This window comes from Streptopelia decaocto, assembly GCF_964273445.1.
Source record: "Streptopelia decaocto genome assembly, chromosome: 16".
Lineage (NCBI taxonomy): Eukaryota > Metazoa > Chordata > Aves > Columbiformes > Columbidae > Streptopelia > Streptopelia decaocto.
The window spans coordinates 11,456,340-11,472,913 of NC_138671.1; the positions used below are offsets into that span (position 1 = coordinate 11,456,340).

Below are 16,574 nucleotides of genomic sequence, written 5' to 3' on the forward strand. Positions count from 1 at the left end.
TCAGGTGGCAACTTCACAAGCATCAGCCCTTCACTCAGCCGGCTCTGGGCACTGCCCTGCACGCCTTGCTCAGCTCCCCCAGTGCCACAGAGCACCTCGCAATAAAACCGACGCAAACACAGCGAAACCCAGACCAGAGACATTCCCCACCAAGAATCCTCTGGAATTATCCCACAGAGACTCACAAGGTGGTGCAGGGCTAAGGATGAGACATCGTCTGTGGCCTCAGCACGTCTTGGATGGTGGAGCACAATGTTCTCCAAACATCAGCTCCCTGTGCATTTTTATTACTCTGTGCAGGTGAAGGACCGCACTGCTCCTCTTTGTCATGGACTCGCTGCTGCTGCTGCACACACCTCTTCCAAGCTGAGCTCGGGTGCAATTCGGTGTTGGTTGATGTCATGGGGGAGATGACTGTTGATGTGGCACAAGGACACATGCCATCATTCAAGCTCGCACCAGCCTTCTTGGGAAGTCTCTTTGACGGTGGTGCTGCAGTGGGAAGCATGAACAATGACGGGAAGTTGAACCTCTCGGAGAAGAGCAGATCGTGGACTCTGGCTGGAGACCTGGGAGGAAAGGCAAGAGATAGGAAACCATGGGTTGCAACCAAGGGATCGCCTTGAGGCCTCCCTCCCGCAGTGGCTGGAGAGCCAGCCCTGCTTTATGGAGCGCCTACTGCCAATGAGACTAACTCGTGTCTGTCAGGCCGCCTGCCACAGCGGAAGTCTCCAGCAATATTACAGATGAGATGCATCTTCCCACAGAGATTACAACCCACCAGACCTCCGTGACCATCATCTTCCTCTCCCGCAGTGCTTGTCGCACGTGCTGTCAGCGGGACCTGGCGCTCGGGTCTGGCCGTGCTCATCACCTGCTGGGTGCAGCCCGGGCATGAGGAAGGGGGCAGCTCAGTGCCAGGGTGGTTTCCCCTCCTTGCCATCTGCCCTGTGATGAGCTGTGAGGTCTGGACTCACTTTTGTGGTGCTGGAAAGCAGAATTTCCCTTCAACTGTATGGAAGCACATCCTTATAGACATAACTTACTCTCAGCTGGGACTTGCTTCACCTGTGTCACCACACTCTGGCAGGAGTGAGCTCTTCTCACAAGGTCAATCTTTGCTACCTCCCACACCAAGCTGCTTAGGCCTTGCTTGACTTGTCTGCACCCCACAGACACCCACTTTGGCAGAGTGTGCTGTGGAGCAATGTCACGCGTGGGCATAAGCTTGAGCCAGGCAGAGCTGGTCCATTGGGGATCCATCCATCCATCCACCTCTGTGAGCCCGGTCACTTCAGCCTCCTCCTGGGACAACGTGGGTGTTAGTGGGGAGATCCACACTGGCAAGAAGCACCTCTCTATGGGTCTGCTGCTCCCCGAGACTTCTACAAAGTGACAACCTTTAGAATGAGTTTATGTCCTGAACCACTGGCAAACGGACGGGGATGTCTGATTGCCCAGAGGATAGTCCTGTACAACTGACACTGCCTGGGTCAAACCCTGTTTTAAAAGTAATCACTTTATGGCTGGGCACCTGAGGCTGCAGCAGGTGCCAGTGATTTAACTGCAACCTGCTGAAGAGGAGCAGGCAGGAGAAGGCGTGAGGAGGCACATGAAGACCCTCACGGACAGAAAGGCCGGATGCTTTCTTAGGTTTTCAGAGAAGATATTACATGAAGCCAAAGTCATCGGTGGTGTAACTCCATGAGTACCAGGTGTGCACAGCAGTGGTGCCTTTGACCAACAGCTCCCTCCTGTACGTGCCTGCACCAGATGCCTTGGTCCCTGGGGGATGCTACTCGCAGTGTGCCTGGCCCCGCTCCTCCCTGCTCCACCCAACTCCAGCCCCTCGTCCTCCTCCCAGCCACGACCGCTGCCGTTTCCCTCCCAACCCGCTCCCAGGACCCAGCGCTGCTCCAGCATGCAGGGCTGCAGCCTGGCGGTCCCTCGCGCCCCACGCCTGCAGCACCAGGAGCTGTGCATGGCCCAGGCGTTGATGCTCACACACCGTGCACCGGCGCTTGGCCGCTCCAGCACAGCGAGGAAGCCCCTCTTGCCCAGCCCAGCTTCCCAGGACATGCACCCTACCATGGTCATGTCCTGTGCAGAGGAGCTGGGCTGGCCTACATGATGGAGCAGGTGAAGCCACAGCACTCCTTGAGCAGGGTGAGGCCCGTCTTGGTCATATAAGGTGCAGAGGTTTGCTGCCCCCTGGAAGTCATTTTCTTCTCTTTGACAGGAGCTACGGAAAGAGGAATCGGTGTCTGCCTGGTGACAAGAGCACAAGCCCATCACTCGTACTTAGAGCTCCTTTCAGGGATAAGATGCTGACCCTTCTTGGATCAACAGCTGGGCAGGAGCTCCTGCATCCAGGAGGCACCTCACCACGTACAGACACAGGGACCCTGGGCTGGAAACACCTCCCACTGCACTGGCAGGTGTTTCTCCAGCAATGACGGAGGCACAGGAAGGGGGTGGCCACCAGAGGCCGTGGAGAAAGGCTTGGATGGACACCACAACTTGTGACCTTAGCTAATGGTGTGATGAAATGTAAGGAGCCGGTTGGACAGGGTCAGATGAAGTACATCAGACATAAAAGGACACCTACCCGTCCCCATTCTCATAGGACTTGATGGCTGGGAAATACCCAGCCACAACGTTATCTCAAGCACCAGCACGCTCCAGCTGCTATTTCCCCACACCCTCCTCCAGCAGCAGATGGCCTCCAGGTAAGCTAGTCCCATGCAGACCAATGAAATCTTGAAGAGTGCTTAGGGAAGGGGAGAAAGTGCCAGGGAGGCTGATTACAAGGAATAAAACTCATCAGCAACTTACTTGCTTTCTGGAGGTAGCTTTTGGAGAGCTTACTTTGCAGGAACTCTGCCATTTCCTTGTCTTCTTCCCTTTCCCTGTGATAAAGAGATCTGTTAGTGCTCAGGAAAGGAGCAGCGAGACATCCAGGACCACCTGGCAAGGCATGATACAGATCTGAGGACACCCAGCACTGTCCTCAGCACAAGGAATGAACTGAAGGCGGCTACCTGAGCCTCTCAAACTCCACATCGTCCACCAGGAAATCCCGCGTTTCCACCAGCTTGTGTATCTGCTGCACCAGCTCCTCTTCCCTCTGCTTCTCCTCGTTGGACTTCTTATTCTCTGCAGCACAGGGAACACGTTTCACACATCAACAGGGGCCATCCCTCCCATGCCAAGGCCAAGCTTACTCTGTTTCTGCTCAACCCAGATGTGAGAGTGGAGGTAACAGCCAGCAATCCACATACGGGCTGCTAAATAAGCAACAGCCCCATCCCCAATCTCCCTGACTGGAAGGAAACAGGTCTGCTGTCATCAAACTTTGAATATTTCACTTCTCCCCAGAATTTTCATGGTGCTGAGCTCTGCCAGATGCACCTGCGAGCTTTGCAGAGCAGAGGTGACCACTCTGGTGCGAGACAACCATGAGTACCCTGGGGTCTTCACCCTGCTCTGCTGAAGGGGCTGGGTACCAGATCTCAACAGCCCCGAACTGTCAGACAGATGCCACCCCTCAGCCAGGCCGTGCTGAACCTCGCTGTCCCATGCCAGCACAGCCCACCCGTCAGCTCGGCCGTGAGCTGGGTCGTGCTCCAGAGACCTCCGAGCCAGGTCCTCCACGCGGTGAGAAACCAGCCGGGGCCTCGGGTGTACCGGGAATTATCAACAACGCCCAGGAGCCTTGGGAATGCCTCACACCACCATACGTACCCCATACACACAGAGACACAAAAACCAATACCATCCACTGGTTTCAAATCCTTATTCCCTGCTGAACATGGTCGCAGGGATCTCAACCTCTACCTCTGGCCTTCCAAACCACTGTCAGCTGCATTCCCATCCCAGGGACAAGCATGACCACAGGTTTCTGACAGGTTATTTTGAATGCATCAGCCTTGGTTGTCACTTGAAGCTCCAGAAGGACCTACCCTGAGCACGGTGGGACTTGCTTGTGCCAGTGAGTGAGTGAGTGAAGACCTGGAAAACTCTCACATCACTACAAAGTCATGTCCTATATAAAATGGTACATAAGGGTAAGCGGGACACGTGAAGATGACTGAGACAGGGCTGAGAAGTGTTAAATATAAATGGAGAGCTGCCTTAGGAGGAGCCTGTGACTGTCTGTGCTACAGCCATTTAACACTGTTTCTGAATTCAGCAGCCAGCTCCAAAATCAATCCAGCACAGGGTGGATCAATCTCCTGTCTTCCTCGAGCCAAATAAAAATGCAGCAAAATTCATAGTACGGAGCAAACCCTGTAGGCTGGATCTCAGCAGTTACCTAAACTATGTATTGATTTGTAATTTAAAGTCTGCTACGTATTGATCGGAAGTGCTGCTGCACGATCTGAGTAGGAGGAACTTCTCATAATCACCATGTTGTTAGAAACATCCACAGCAAGCAAAGGTTTCTCCTGCAATTGTGGTCTTGTACAAGGCCTGAGCTCGAGCTTCCTGGCAGAGAAAGCTGATCTGGACTGAGCCCTGGACCACAGCTGCTGCTTTTCTACCATGAAGAGGCAATGCAAAGTCATCTGGCCATGGGCACTGTCTCCGTGCAGCAGCTCCCACCTGCCTGGTGGGAACAGGAGCACGTCACAGTGTCATTTGAATGCCACACAAGTTGGAAACATCAGGCTGCACACGAACACAACAGCTATTTGGAGTTAATTAACAAGCTGCCTTCCTGAGTTGGAGCACGTCAGAGTCAACGTACCCACACGGCACCTTTTTTTGCGACTTGCTGATGTCAGAGTCCATCCTGACCACGGCACCTCTCTGAACTGGGAAAGGCGCCTTGGTCTGCTGAGATTTCAAGCCACAGCTCTGGCTGAGCTCTGAGTAAGCGCTGACACGTTTCAATTTTTATCCAAACTAGAGTTCAATGCCCATTTTTACAGACGATCTGCCGTGACAGTCTCACAAGACCAGCAATTTGCAGGGTTTTTCCAGTACAATCTGATTTGAGCCAAGTTCTAAGAAGACCTTTCTGCTGACTGCAGCAGCAGGGTGCAGCTCTCCAAACCTTTCCAAAGCCTTACCTGGAAGGGCTATGAGTTTTTGAAGCTCTTTTTTCAGCCGGCTGATTTCTTTGCAAAGCTGAATGTCGTCCATCCTGCAGAGACACAAATGACAGCACTGAGGGAAAGACTGGGAGAGGAAAGGTTCAGAACCTCCAAAGCGACACTGCAAGGTGATGCGCTCGGTGTCTGCAGCGGGGAGCACAGATTTACCCGCCTGTCCATGGGAAAACTGCAGCCGCTTCATCTCCGAGCTTCTGTTGGCACTACATGGACTGTGTTACTGGTTGTTGGCAAAGCAGAAGTTTCATTGCTCTAATGACAGTGAAGCCTTGTTAGAACCTGGCACATCCACCATGCAGCAGCATCTGTGTTTCTTCTTCTCCCCCAAAATAATCCCCAAACAGCAAAATCCGAAAACAAATGGAAGTTGCTGCCACAGGAAAAGATCTGACATTTTTACACTGACTTTCTACAGAAATAAAAAAGGTAGAAAAGCGAAACACAACAGAAGGGGAAAATGTGCAAACTTTGCAGGTGTCCACTGAGAAACAAGGTCATTTTCACAGGAGAAAAGGTGCCTGCCGAAGCTGCAGGCAACAAAATCATCTCTGGATCGAACCGCACAAGAGCAGCAAGATACCAATGGGGACACTCTCAGCTCCAGGGTCAGAGGCGGCTGCTGATGGGGCAGATGGGGACGCGCAGCCCGGTCTGTGCTGGAGCCAGCTGGATGGTCTCTCAGAAGCACCACAGACACTCAGCCCCTCCATGGGTGTCCCAGCTCCAGTGCTGCTCGCTGCCCACTAGGGCTGACAGGGAAGACTTAACCCAGTTTATTGATTGATTTATTTCAAAAATGCACATGCCTATGGCCTCTCTAAAGCCCTGCTTAGACAAGACTGAGGGACAACAGTGTGTGGCCATGATGAGCATTAGTGCTTCAGTGTGAAGAGCTTTATGCACTGACCTGTGGTGAGGGAAACCCCCCGAGCAGACAGAACTCATGGCTGAGCCCTCTCTCCAGCACGAATCCAGCCACCCCTGCGGATCTCCCGTGGGCGGGTGACACCACAGCACACAAGTCACATCTCCAGTGACCCCCAGAGCTGCCTCTGCTCCGCAGGCCGTGCTCCCCACCTCTCAACCGCCCCCATCAGCAGCCTCTGCCTTTGGACACCTCCTTGCTTTGCCCTTTATGGTCCAACCTGGAAGAGCACAGGTGCAATTTCTAGCAAGCTCCATGGCCGTGAGTGATGAGAAACCCTAATACACCATCTGTGTCTACAGATAAAACACGACTGACTCATCAGCGGGCACCACCTCCAACAGAAGTGCCTCCGGTTCCTTTTGAAGTGTGCGTTACTAAAAGCCCTGTCTGCATCTCCAATAATCCTGCTGGCCCCTCCACTGACTCACGCCGTCCACCCCTTCTGGGATGAGTCATATTTGCTGGAGCTACTCGAAGATGCAGCTTCATCAGCTGCACCGAGGACACCAGAAATATTAATAAGGGAAAGGAAAATAAACAGACTGACAAAGAGGAACCCTGTGAGAAATTACTGTAGGAGGAGAAGACTTCCTCTTGGCTCTGTCAGGTTTTTGCTCCATCTGACAGTGTCTTCTGTTGTTTGCAGACCACGCTGAGCAGGTCTGCTGATGCAGGTCTGGGAGCTGCATGCGGAGAACAGGGAGGTCTGTTTGTCCTTTTATTGCTGTTCACGGTCCTGTGGTGGGTGAGCCCTGAGCTGCTACAAAGAGCAGCAGTGGGGAGGTCGGCATGGGACACGTGGGCAACAGGCCAATTGCTAGTGATACGCTTCTTAAAATTAAAATAAGCAGTCCAATGATAACTGAAATATTCAAATTAAATTGGAATTTAATTTAAGCCGATAGTGAGAATAATAAATGGCCAATCATAAACATTTTCATTTCAACAAATCTTGGGAGAGATTGCAAAGACAAGCACCCAGAAGGCTGTTGCTGGGGCTGAGATGACTTCTACCACCGGTAATAAAGCTTATTTCGGCATCAGGCAGAGCCACACTCTCCTGTGTGGCCTCAGGAGCAGATCAGAGCACTGACCTGTAGGTGTGGAGCTGAATCTCTCACAGGAATTTCAGACCTTTCTTTTTGCCCTATAAAAAGACAAATATTGCGAGCTTCATTGTTTTCCAGAGCACAGACATCTCAGAAACGTTGGAATGTTTTAGTTGGACATTTCCAACGAGAAGAAAACACTGATCGCTGTCGCCTGACCAGACGGGTCACTCCTCCATTTGGTAAGACATCAATGTCCATCTCCCCGAGCCCCACAGTCCAACCATCCTAAATATCACATTATTTTCCTCATTGGGGGAAAAAAAAGGCCATTACAACTCCAGATCCCCATCCTTTTTAACCCTGTCCCGCAGAACCCACGTCTGGGATCCCTCTTCTCCAGCTGTGATGCTCACAGAAGCCCTGAGCCTTCCCTGCCCTGCCGAGCTGATGCTCCTGCTGCTGCACCCCACAGAGAACCACAGAATCACAGAATGGTTTGGATTGCAAGGGACCCTCAAAGCTCAACCCCTGCCATGAGCAGGGACATCTGCACCAGCTCAGGTTGCTCAGAGCCCCGTCCAGCCTGGCCTGGGATGTCTCCAGGGATGGTTCAGCCACCACCTCTCTGGCCAACCTGGGCCAGGCTCTCACCACCCTCAGGGCAACAATTCCTTCCTCATGTCCAGCCTGAATCTCCCTCCTTTAGTTTAAAACCATCACCCCTTGTCCTATCCCAACAGGCCCTGCTCAAAAGTCTGTCCTCATCTTTCTTATCTGTCCCTTTTAAGTACAGAAAGGAACTTGATGCCTGAGGTCCCCATAGCTCCTCCAAACCACTCAGATACGTAACCCTGGCATATCCAAACTTCCAAATGATCGCTTTTGCAGCCATGCCCACCCCAGTATGCGGTTTCCGTAGAGAATTTCCTTTTGTTTTCCAAGTGCAAGTCAAGGAAGAAAACAAATAAAGAAAAAAAAAATAAGAAAAAGCAAGAGATGTTGAGTTTTGACAGCACCTGTGAGATTTAGGTACTGGTTGCCATGGAAAGCATTTAAGAACTACACTGTTTATGATTTCAAAAAATCCTTTTCAACAATTTATTCAGGGTGAACTCTGCCTCAAAGAGGGTGTCGCTCCAAATCTGAGCCTCTAAACCACAGTCCAGCTCCCAGCTGGTGCCACGAGGGCAACGAGGCTGGTGAGGGGCTGGAGCACAAGTGTGATGGAGCGGCTGAAGGACCTGGGGGGTTCAGCTGAGAACAGGAGCTGAGGGGAGACCTTCTGATCTCTGAACTGCCTGGAAGGAGCTTGGAGCCAGGGGGGTCGGGCTCTGCTCCCAAGCAGCAGTGACACTTCAGGTCACAGCATCAGTGGCAGGTTGGTAACAGGGACCTGTTCAAGGCCAGAGCGGTGGGAGAGGCTGTGCTTCCAGGTGGAGAACGAGGTGGAAAGTGACCTCAGCTCTGCCCATCCCTGGGACAATCTGTGTTTGATCAGGCAAGCGGGGACGCTGCGGGGACCGTGGGAAGTGGGGACAGTGCAGGGGTGGACAGGTACTCACATGTACCGCAGCTCGGACTCCCTCCTCACCAGGATCTCCCTGATCCTCTCGATTTTGAAGAGTTCTCCTTCGATGTCATCAATGGTGGTGGTCGAGTCAGCCATGGAAACAATCTCATCCTCTGCAGGTGAAACAGGAGCCACGTTAGCCAGCGGGAGATGTTAAATGGGTGCTGGGGACAACAGGGACCATGGGACTGTCATGGGGACCTCCTACAAACACCAGGCCATAAAAATCATAGAATCATAGAACAGTTTGGGTTGGAGGACCTTCCCAGCTCCCCAGTGCCCCCCCTGCCATGAGCAGGGACATCTTCACCAGCTCAGGGTGCTCAGAGCCCCGTCCAGCCTGGCCTGGGATGTCTCCAGGGATGGTTCATCCACCACCTCTCTGCCCAACCTGGGACAGTATTTTACAGCATAACCACTAAGCACACGCACAGTTTTAAATTCGTTTCCAGACTTCTTGCTGCTCTGCTGGGTGCTGCGAGAAGACACGGCCCAACAGATACACAGAAAGTCACCGATGTGCAAGGGCATTGAGCTGCCAGTGACTGTTTTGCCTCTGTTTCTGCTTTCTGTGAGTCCGGGCGCTGGAACAGCTCTGCTCATTGCTGCCTTGGCACCAGAGCCAGCCCGTCTTGCTGAGCGCAGCTCCCAACACCCATGCAATATGCATGAAGTGTCTGCAGGAGAGGCCCTGGGAGGCCAGCAGGACACCTCGCCTGAGCTCGCAGCTCTCTGAGCCTTCGGAACACGCAGCATTTCGCCTGCTTGTGCGTCTCTGCAGCACACCCTGCTCACATCAATGCTGTGCCGGGTTCTGCGCTGCTGAGAAAGCCCCAAATTTCCAGGGTTCTCCCCTTTGCTGAACAGCAGGAGGCCAAGGGAGCTAAAAACTGCTGGAAGGAAGGACAGGAATGTCTCTCTCTTTTCCAGAACCATGTAAGCTTCAGGCATCTCTAGCACAGAGACATGAGCCTGTGTGTGCACCCTCCTCCCGTACCCGCCAGGAACAAATGCCGGGCTGACACAGCACAGACCTGAGTCACGGAGGTGAAGTTCCTACAGCTGCTGCCCTTCCAGCACAAACTGGATCCTTCCCCATCCTTCCCAGTGCACTGGAGGGAGAAGCCCCCATGGTACCCAGCAGACCGGCTGGGCATCCTCATCCTCCAGTGTGCTGAGCATCACGTCTATAACCCACTTGGGGAAACTGAGGCAGGGAAAGGGGATATCTCTTGCTCAGGGCAAGAAACAAGAGCCTCACAGCAAAATACAGGAAAAGAAGAGCTGTAACTGATATTTTAGAAGAGCACAGTGGCCAACCCAGGGACGGATGAGAACCCAGCAACCTCGATCCATCGCACTGACCACCAGCTCTGTCCCCAAACCCTGACCGATTTACACACAGATGTTCATGTGATCTCCCATGGGTTTGCACAGTGTCACACCAATTTACACGAGGATGAGGAGCATGGAGCCTGCCAGCCCACACAGCCCACAGCAGCTCCCATCCCTTTACTGGGGGCTGAGGTTTTGCCCCCGGGTCCGGCTCTCAGACACATTATCGAGCTCGTTATCAGTGACACGCAGCAGCACATTTATCACCCCTGGGCTCACCTGCTCTGCAGTGATGTACACACAGCACAGGCTGGGGAGAGGGGGCTTAGGAGCTACCGCAAAGCCATGCTATGAGGAAACATGAAAAATCACGAGCATCGTGGCAAATTTTCCTTCCTTTGAATCTTCCAAGGGCACAGCTCTGCCTTCCCGCAGCCCTGGGGCTGTCCCCACGCAGCGAGAGGGGAAAGCACAGCTGGGGAACACCAGCTCCGGGAGCAGGATTTGCTGGCAACTGGAGATGTTGGAGCTGGAATGTATGTCCTGGGGATCCCAAAGGTGGCCCAGGCCAGTGCGGATGGGGACAGGGCAGGAACACACCAGCACTAAGGCACAAGGGAAACCACTCTGCACTCTCTGATCCTCTACCCATCACATAACCTGCTGAGGCATCATTCCCAGAGAGAGCCACATTTCCAGCATAAAATTCAGAGGCCACTCCATCCCCTGATCCACTTTCATAGATTCTTTATCACTATGCTGTATTCATAGTAAGAGAAGAGCATTACAAAAAATATAACCCCCAGCTTAATCCCTGGATTAGGATCGTACCGTTAGCATGAAGTCCCTATTAGTCTCCTGTCTTTTACTAATTTCTTTATTTCCAACTTGAATGTGGATGGATGTATTAGTTTCACCTATGCTGAAGTTCATATTAATGAGTATATTTGCTTCAACATGTTCTTGGCATCATGAAGTTAACAGCAATTTAAATATTCTGCATAATAGGGGCTCTAAAATTTCATAGTAGTGGACATGCTAGCATTGAACTTAAACTTGTGTGGAATATTATTAAAAGCTTTCCACACAAAAGCCGCCATTTTCTGTTGAGATCCTAGCAGCTGGATATCGAGATTGCTAACAGTTGGAGTGATGATCTTAAAGGTCTTTTCCAACTAAAATGATTCTAGGGTTCTAAGGTTTATTAGCAAAAGTACGAGTGGTTTGGGTTAGTGTGACTGGTTTGGATAACAGTTTTATGCTGTTTCTGGCTTAGAAACTCCTGAGGACAACTTGGTGATTATCTCCCTCTCCCCCCAGCCACGTCCAGCCAATGCCAGCGTGCTGAATCCTCCACCATTCCCCATTATAAGCCATCAGGATGCTCCCAGGAGCCAGGGCCTCCTCAGGACAAACTGACGGATCCAGAGGCTGGACAAAGTGTGGGGCTGGATGCGCTGCCCCCCCTCAGCTCTTGCTCATTGGCTTTACTACAAATTTGCACAGAACCCCTCCCTGAGCCTTGTTTCTACGGGCCTGACAGGGGTTGCTAGGGGACCGGACTGTGGTTGCTACAGGACCAGGATGCGGTTGCTAGGGGACCAGAGTGCGGTTGCTAGGGGACCGGGATGCTGAGGTCTGTTGTCCCAAGCATCCCGCTGCTCTGCCACCCCAGAGCTCCTGTTGCCCGAGGTACTTTACTGCACTCACACCCAGCATTGCTGGCAGCTGGGGACGTGCTGGGGACAGGCAGGACCTGCCCGCAGGTGACAGCAGGCGCACAGGTAACAACACACATGAAGGTGCAGCCGGTGCGTGGTTGCAGCAGCTGCTCCCCGGGGTTCGGCTGTACTTCAGTGCAGCTCTAGACCCCTCAGGAAAAAGCTGCATTGCTCCAAGTGTCACTTCTGTGAGCAGGCTGAAGTGACCAGGCTGATTATTTTACAGATGCGCCAATAAACAAAGATATGAGCTCACCGCAGCTTTCATTAGCTGGACAATGCTAATCACAGGGGTGGGTTTGGGGGATGGAGACTGTCACTCCTGGCCTGGGTGAGTGAATTACCCAGAATATCTTTGATTGCTGGTGGCAGGAGTGTTTGGCTGAGGTTACCAGCCAGCTGCTTCCCAGTGGGTGAGTGCAAAGGTTTGAAACAGATGCTGGCATCGTTGCTTCGCCCTCCTCATCCCAGAAACTCATTAGCAGAAGCCACCTCGGACAGGAGAGGTGAATCCTCACCTGTGTACACCAAGGGAGGAGGTGGCAGTGCTGGGTTCCTCTCCCCTGTCTGCGGCAGGAGGCTGGGATCGATTTCAGCCCACAGGAGCGAGAAAGCTCCTGGCTTGACTGTGGGTGGGTTCCCATCAGAGATGGAGAATCCAGCATGGCTGGGACCACCCTGCTCAGAAATAGGCTTCCCTTATGCACCCTCCTCCATGGGCACAGAGTCACAGAGTCCCAGCCTGGTTGGGCTGAAGGGCCCTCTGCAGATCCCCCAGTGCAACCCCTGCTCACGCAGGGTCACAGAGCAGATCACACAGGTGGGTCCAGGGGGTTTGAATGTCTCAGAGAAGGAGACTCCACACCCGCTCTGGGCAGCCTGGGCCAGGCTCTGGCACCTCCCAGCAAACAAGTTTCTGCTCCTGTTCACATGGAGCCTCCTGTGTTTCAGTCTGTGCCCGTTGCCCCTCACCCTGGCGTTGGGCACCACTGAACAGAGTCTGGTCCATCCTCTGACACCCACCCTGAGATATTGATCCCATTGATCAGATCCCTCTCAGCTTCTCTTCTCCAGCTCAACAGCCCCAGCTCTCTCAGCCTTTCCTCAGAAGAAAGATGCTCCAGACCCCTCAGCATCTTCGTAGCCCAGTGCTGGACTCTCCACAGTAAGTCCTTGTCCTTCTTAAACTGGGGAGCCCAGAACTGGACACACAACTCAGATGGGGCCTCACCAGGGCAGAGCAGAGGGGGAGGAACAACCTCCCTGACCTGTCTGTAGGACACTTCCAGCAGCCTCTGACTGCAGGTCAGGAGCATCGTGTGAGGTGGGGACAGCGCCAGGTCTGCAGCACGCAGCAGAGCGATGGCTGCGCGACTGGAGCTGGAAGCTCCTCAGCTGTGGCTTCAGGGCGGTGGGGTCAGGGTCACTGTGCACCCCTCAGGCACATACAGCCTCAGCCATGCCAGGGATCTGCTCGCCACAGCAGTCAGGCCTGGACAAGAAGCTCTGAGAGGACAGTTGTCCCTGGAGCTGCTTGACCCAGGGCAGAAACAGAGGGAGGGCAGGCCCAGGCTGGTGCTCCTGCAAAATGAAGCCCAAGACCCCTGGGAGGGAGCAGCTGGACACGGGGACACAGAGCTAAGCCTCTGCACCAAAACCATCCACTACACTTCTCAAGAAACCAGGTGACTAATTTGCAGCTGAGAGGATAAGATGGACTTGCCGATGGAGACTCCTTCCATCTGCCAGCGTCTGCCCAGGCCCACAGCTCATCACGCCGAGACCTGAACATCTGAGTGAGGGCAGGGGCAGGAGCATGGGATGGATGAGGAGAGGCCGACAGAAGGAGGCTGAAGGGTTGTTCAGATACCGAAGCAGGGATAAGAGAGATTGTGGGATCTCCATCTTTGGTCCAAGATACCTCCTGCACAAGGTTGTGAGCAACCCTGATTTAACTACTAAGCCTGTCTTGAGCAAGGAGTTGGACTTGATATCTCCAGAGGTCCCTCCTGATCCAAATTCCTCTGTGATTCTATGTAATGAGATCAGTCTGACCGACTGGGCTCTGCATGGATCTTCCCTGCTAGCTCAGGAGATGCTTTCTCCAGGCAGATACAGGTGACACGGAGTTCCCGAACCCCAGCACTCACAGATGTGGGCCAGATCACAGCTTCCCTGAGACAGCGGTGAAACCAAAGGGCGCTGTGCACCCACAAACCTGCACGATGGCAGCGACACCATACGGCAGCGCAAATGGCAAGTGCAGACTCTTGGAGTTCACGAGGGATTAAAACCCAGCACGTCCTGCAAAAGATTTCCCTGGAGGTGGTTTTGCCAAAGCTGAGATGGGTTTCTTACACCCTCCCTAAGTGCTTGGCACCAGCGGGGGCCTAAGGCAGGGATGTAAACATTATTAAAGCTCTGGTCAAGCTCAGAGTCCTGAGTCTCCCTTCCAGGATGGAGAGGGAGGACACCCATGTGAACCCACACTGCCACCGGGTCCCTTTGCTCCCGCAGCTGCGCACACACCAGCAGAGCCAGACACAGAAACCAGCCCGAGCAAAAGGACCCCTGACTGGCACCATTTCAACCCAGCAAACCAAGGAAGGGCAGAAAGCTTCAGTTTAAACTTAGCGATGCTTTAATCATCACACATGGCCCAGGGGAAGCGAGTATCGTTAATGAGGAGTGTAATAGCCAGAGACTTCCACTCCATACGGCTTTGGCGAAAACATTTAGACAGCCAGCAGCAAGCCTGAGATGAGTCACGGCAGCAACCAGCACGGGGTTGAGTTCCAAGTGATTTACTTCATGATTGAAAGTGGGCAATTGATTGACAGCTCCCTGGGGACGGGGTCGGAGCTCTTTCCTTGGGCTCCATCCCAAGAGGCCTATTTAACTCAGACACGCGCTGTTCTCTGCCATGGAAGCAGCACGGGCAGGGGCATCGAGCCCGTCAAAATCAGCCCTTGCTCCACAAGCTCAATAAGTGACAGTAACTGGCTGCCTGGCTCTGGGGCAACCTTGTCAGTGGTGACATGGTCCCCACCACCTGGCAGGAGGGACACAAGCCTCCAGGACCGCCAACATACGGCCAAGCACACTGGTCCCCGAGGACAGCATTGTGCTCAGATGGGAAAATCACAGCTACCGGCAGCCTGCAAACCAAGGTAGGTACCATTTCCCTGCAAACCATGGCACCGTTTCCCTGCCAGTGCCCCAGCTGCCCCTCCAGTAAACCAGGGACAAACGTGCAGCCTTTGCCCATGGCAGCCAGGGGGGATCTCTCTGGCTGTGTTTGTGCAGCCCCCCGCACAGCCAGCACCACTAGGACTACGTTAGACAGACAGAAAAAGGACCAGAGTTGACAGGTGAGGTAGCCCAGGATGATTTACGGGGGTATGGGCAGGGGTGTAGCCCCTGTGTGCCACCCTCTGCTGTGTGCAGCTCCCCGGGGTCACCTCCTGAGCTCGCGCAGGGCAGGAGGCTGCATGTGCTCAGCACTGCGCAGGGTTGCCCTGAGATTTCCTTGGTGGTAGCAAACAGCAGAGCAGCATTCGGAAAACAGACACCGATCGTTGCCACGTTCTCGCCCATCCTGAGGGTCCCCCAGGATTCGGGAATATACAGAACTGCACTGAATCAGCAAACACAGCAGGCACCACAATCCTGCTCACAGGCGTGTGAGGAGGGGTGGCCAGGCCATACCCAGCACCCCGAGCCCAGCGAGTGTTTGACCTGTCCCTGGAGCACCCTGATGTCACTCGGCTGCTGGGAGCAGAGGATCCAGGCGATGGACGTGCCCAGACCAACCCCAAGGACAGGGTCACTCTTCCCAGGCAGGGGAGCCAGGGGAAGGATACATGTTGCTGTATTGGAAGGCACAAAGGAGAAGGACTAAAACTTTGGGCAGCTCACCAGGGAGCTGAGCAGCATTGCAGGCAGCACCCCACACAGTAGTACCAAGCGGGATGCTTGTGTTTGCTCCATCCTTCCTTCCCTGCCTTTCCAGCTGCCTGTCCCTGCCCTGCTGGGGGCCAGGGGCTCAGGGGGAGCAGAAAGGGCTGAGGAAGGGGAGAGGTCAGAGGGATGTCACAGCAGAGGGGCTGCAGGACCCTTCCCTCCTCAGGATGCTGCCCACAGCCCAGCACTGGGCCCCCTCCACCCCACAGCTGGGGACTCTGCCCTGGACAATCCCTCTGGTCGTGTCCCCCTCCTCTGTCCCCCACCCTGTTTCGTGCTGGAGGAACTGTTTAGTGAGGGGAAAAGGCAGCCAAGGACAGGGTGGGCACAGCCATGACCACAGCCAGGTATGACAGCACCGCGGCCCCGTGTCTCTCTGGGCAGCACCAGCCTCCATCCCTCCTTCCACCGGTTCGTTCCCTCCAGCCATCCCTCCTCACAGCCGCTCCCTTCCCTCCGTCCTTTCTCTCCTCCATCCACCCCTCCCCTCCTTCCATTCACTCCTCTCCTCCATCCAGCCCTTCCCTCCCTCCCTCCATCCCCTCCCGTTCATCTCTCCCCTCCATCCACCCCTTCCTGCCTCCCCCACTCCCGGTGTCCGCGGCGCGGGGGCTCCGGCGATGCCGGTACCGGGAGCACCCCCTGGGCTCCACTTGGTGGATAAAGGCGCCGGTGCCCGGGGAGTCCCGGAACCACCGCTAATCGGGGAGAAGTGGCGGGGAGGGCGGGGAAAGTTTGGGTCCAGCGGTGCCCCTGCCCATCCCGGTCCCGCCGCGCTCACCTGGCCCCGCGCCGGCGGGCGGCCAGCGGGTGGACTCCAGCGATCCGTATCGGGGAGGGGTCCGGGTGTCCTCCATGCTGCAGGCCGCTCCCGCCGCTCCCGCCGCT

General features: G+C 54.4%; 1 protein-coding gene across 1 annotated transcript; it reads right to left on the reverse strand.

Moving 5' to 3' along the window:
* Positions 1–409: 409 nt before the first annotated feature.
* LOC309446956 (bMERB domain-containing protein 1-like) lies at positions 410–16,574 on the reverse strand. The gene is made up of 7 exons (XM_082067183.1): positions 16,468–16,574; positions 8,660–8,780; positions 5,076–5,149; positions 3,042–3,156; positions 2,836–2,909; positions 2,089–2,242; positions 410–569 (listed from the first exon to the last, which is right to left on the reverse strand). Exons 1-6 carry the CDS (start codon positions 16,541–16,543, stop codon positions 2,124–2,126), a joined length of 579 nt encoding a protein of 192 aa, XP_081923309.1. The 5' UTR covers positions 16,544–16,574; the 3' UTR covers positions 410–569; positions 2,089–2,123.

Coding starts and splice junctions, on each gene's coding strand:
- LOC309446956 (XM_082067183.1), bottom strand. CDS start 16,543: ATGGAGGACACCCGGACCCCTCCCCGATACGGATCGCTGGAGTCCACC. Junction 3,157..5,075: donor AAAACTCATAGCCCTTCCAG/GTAAGGCTTTGG, acceptor CCTGTGCTGCAG/AGAATAAGAAGTCCAACGAG. Junction 2,243..2,835: donor AAGCTACCTCCAGAAAGCAA/GTAAGTTGCTGA, acceptor CTCTTTCCGTAG/CTCCTGTCAAAGAGAAGAAA.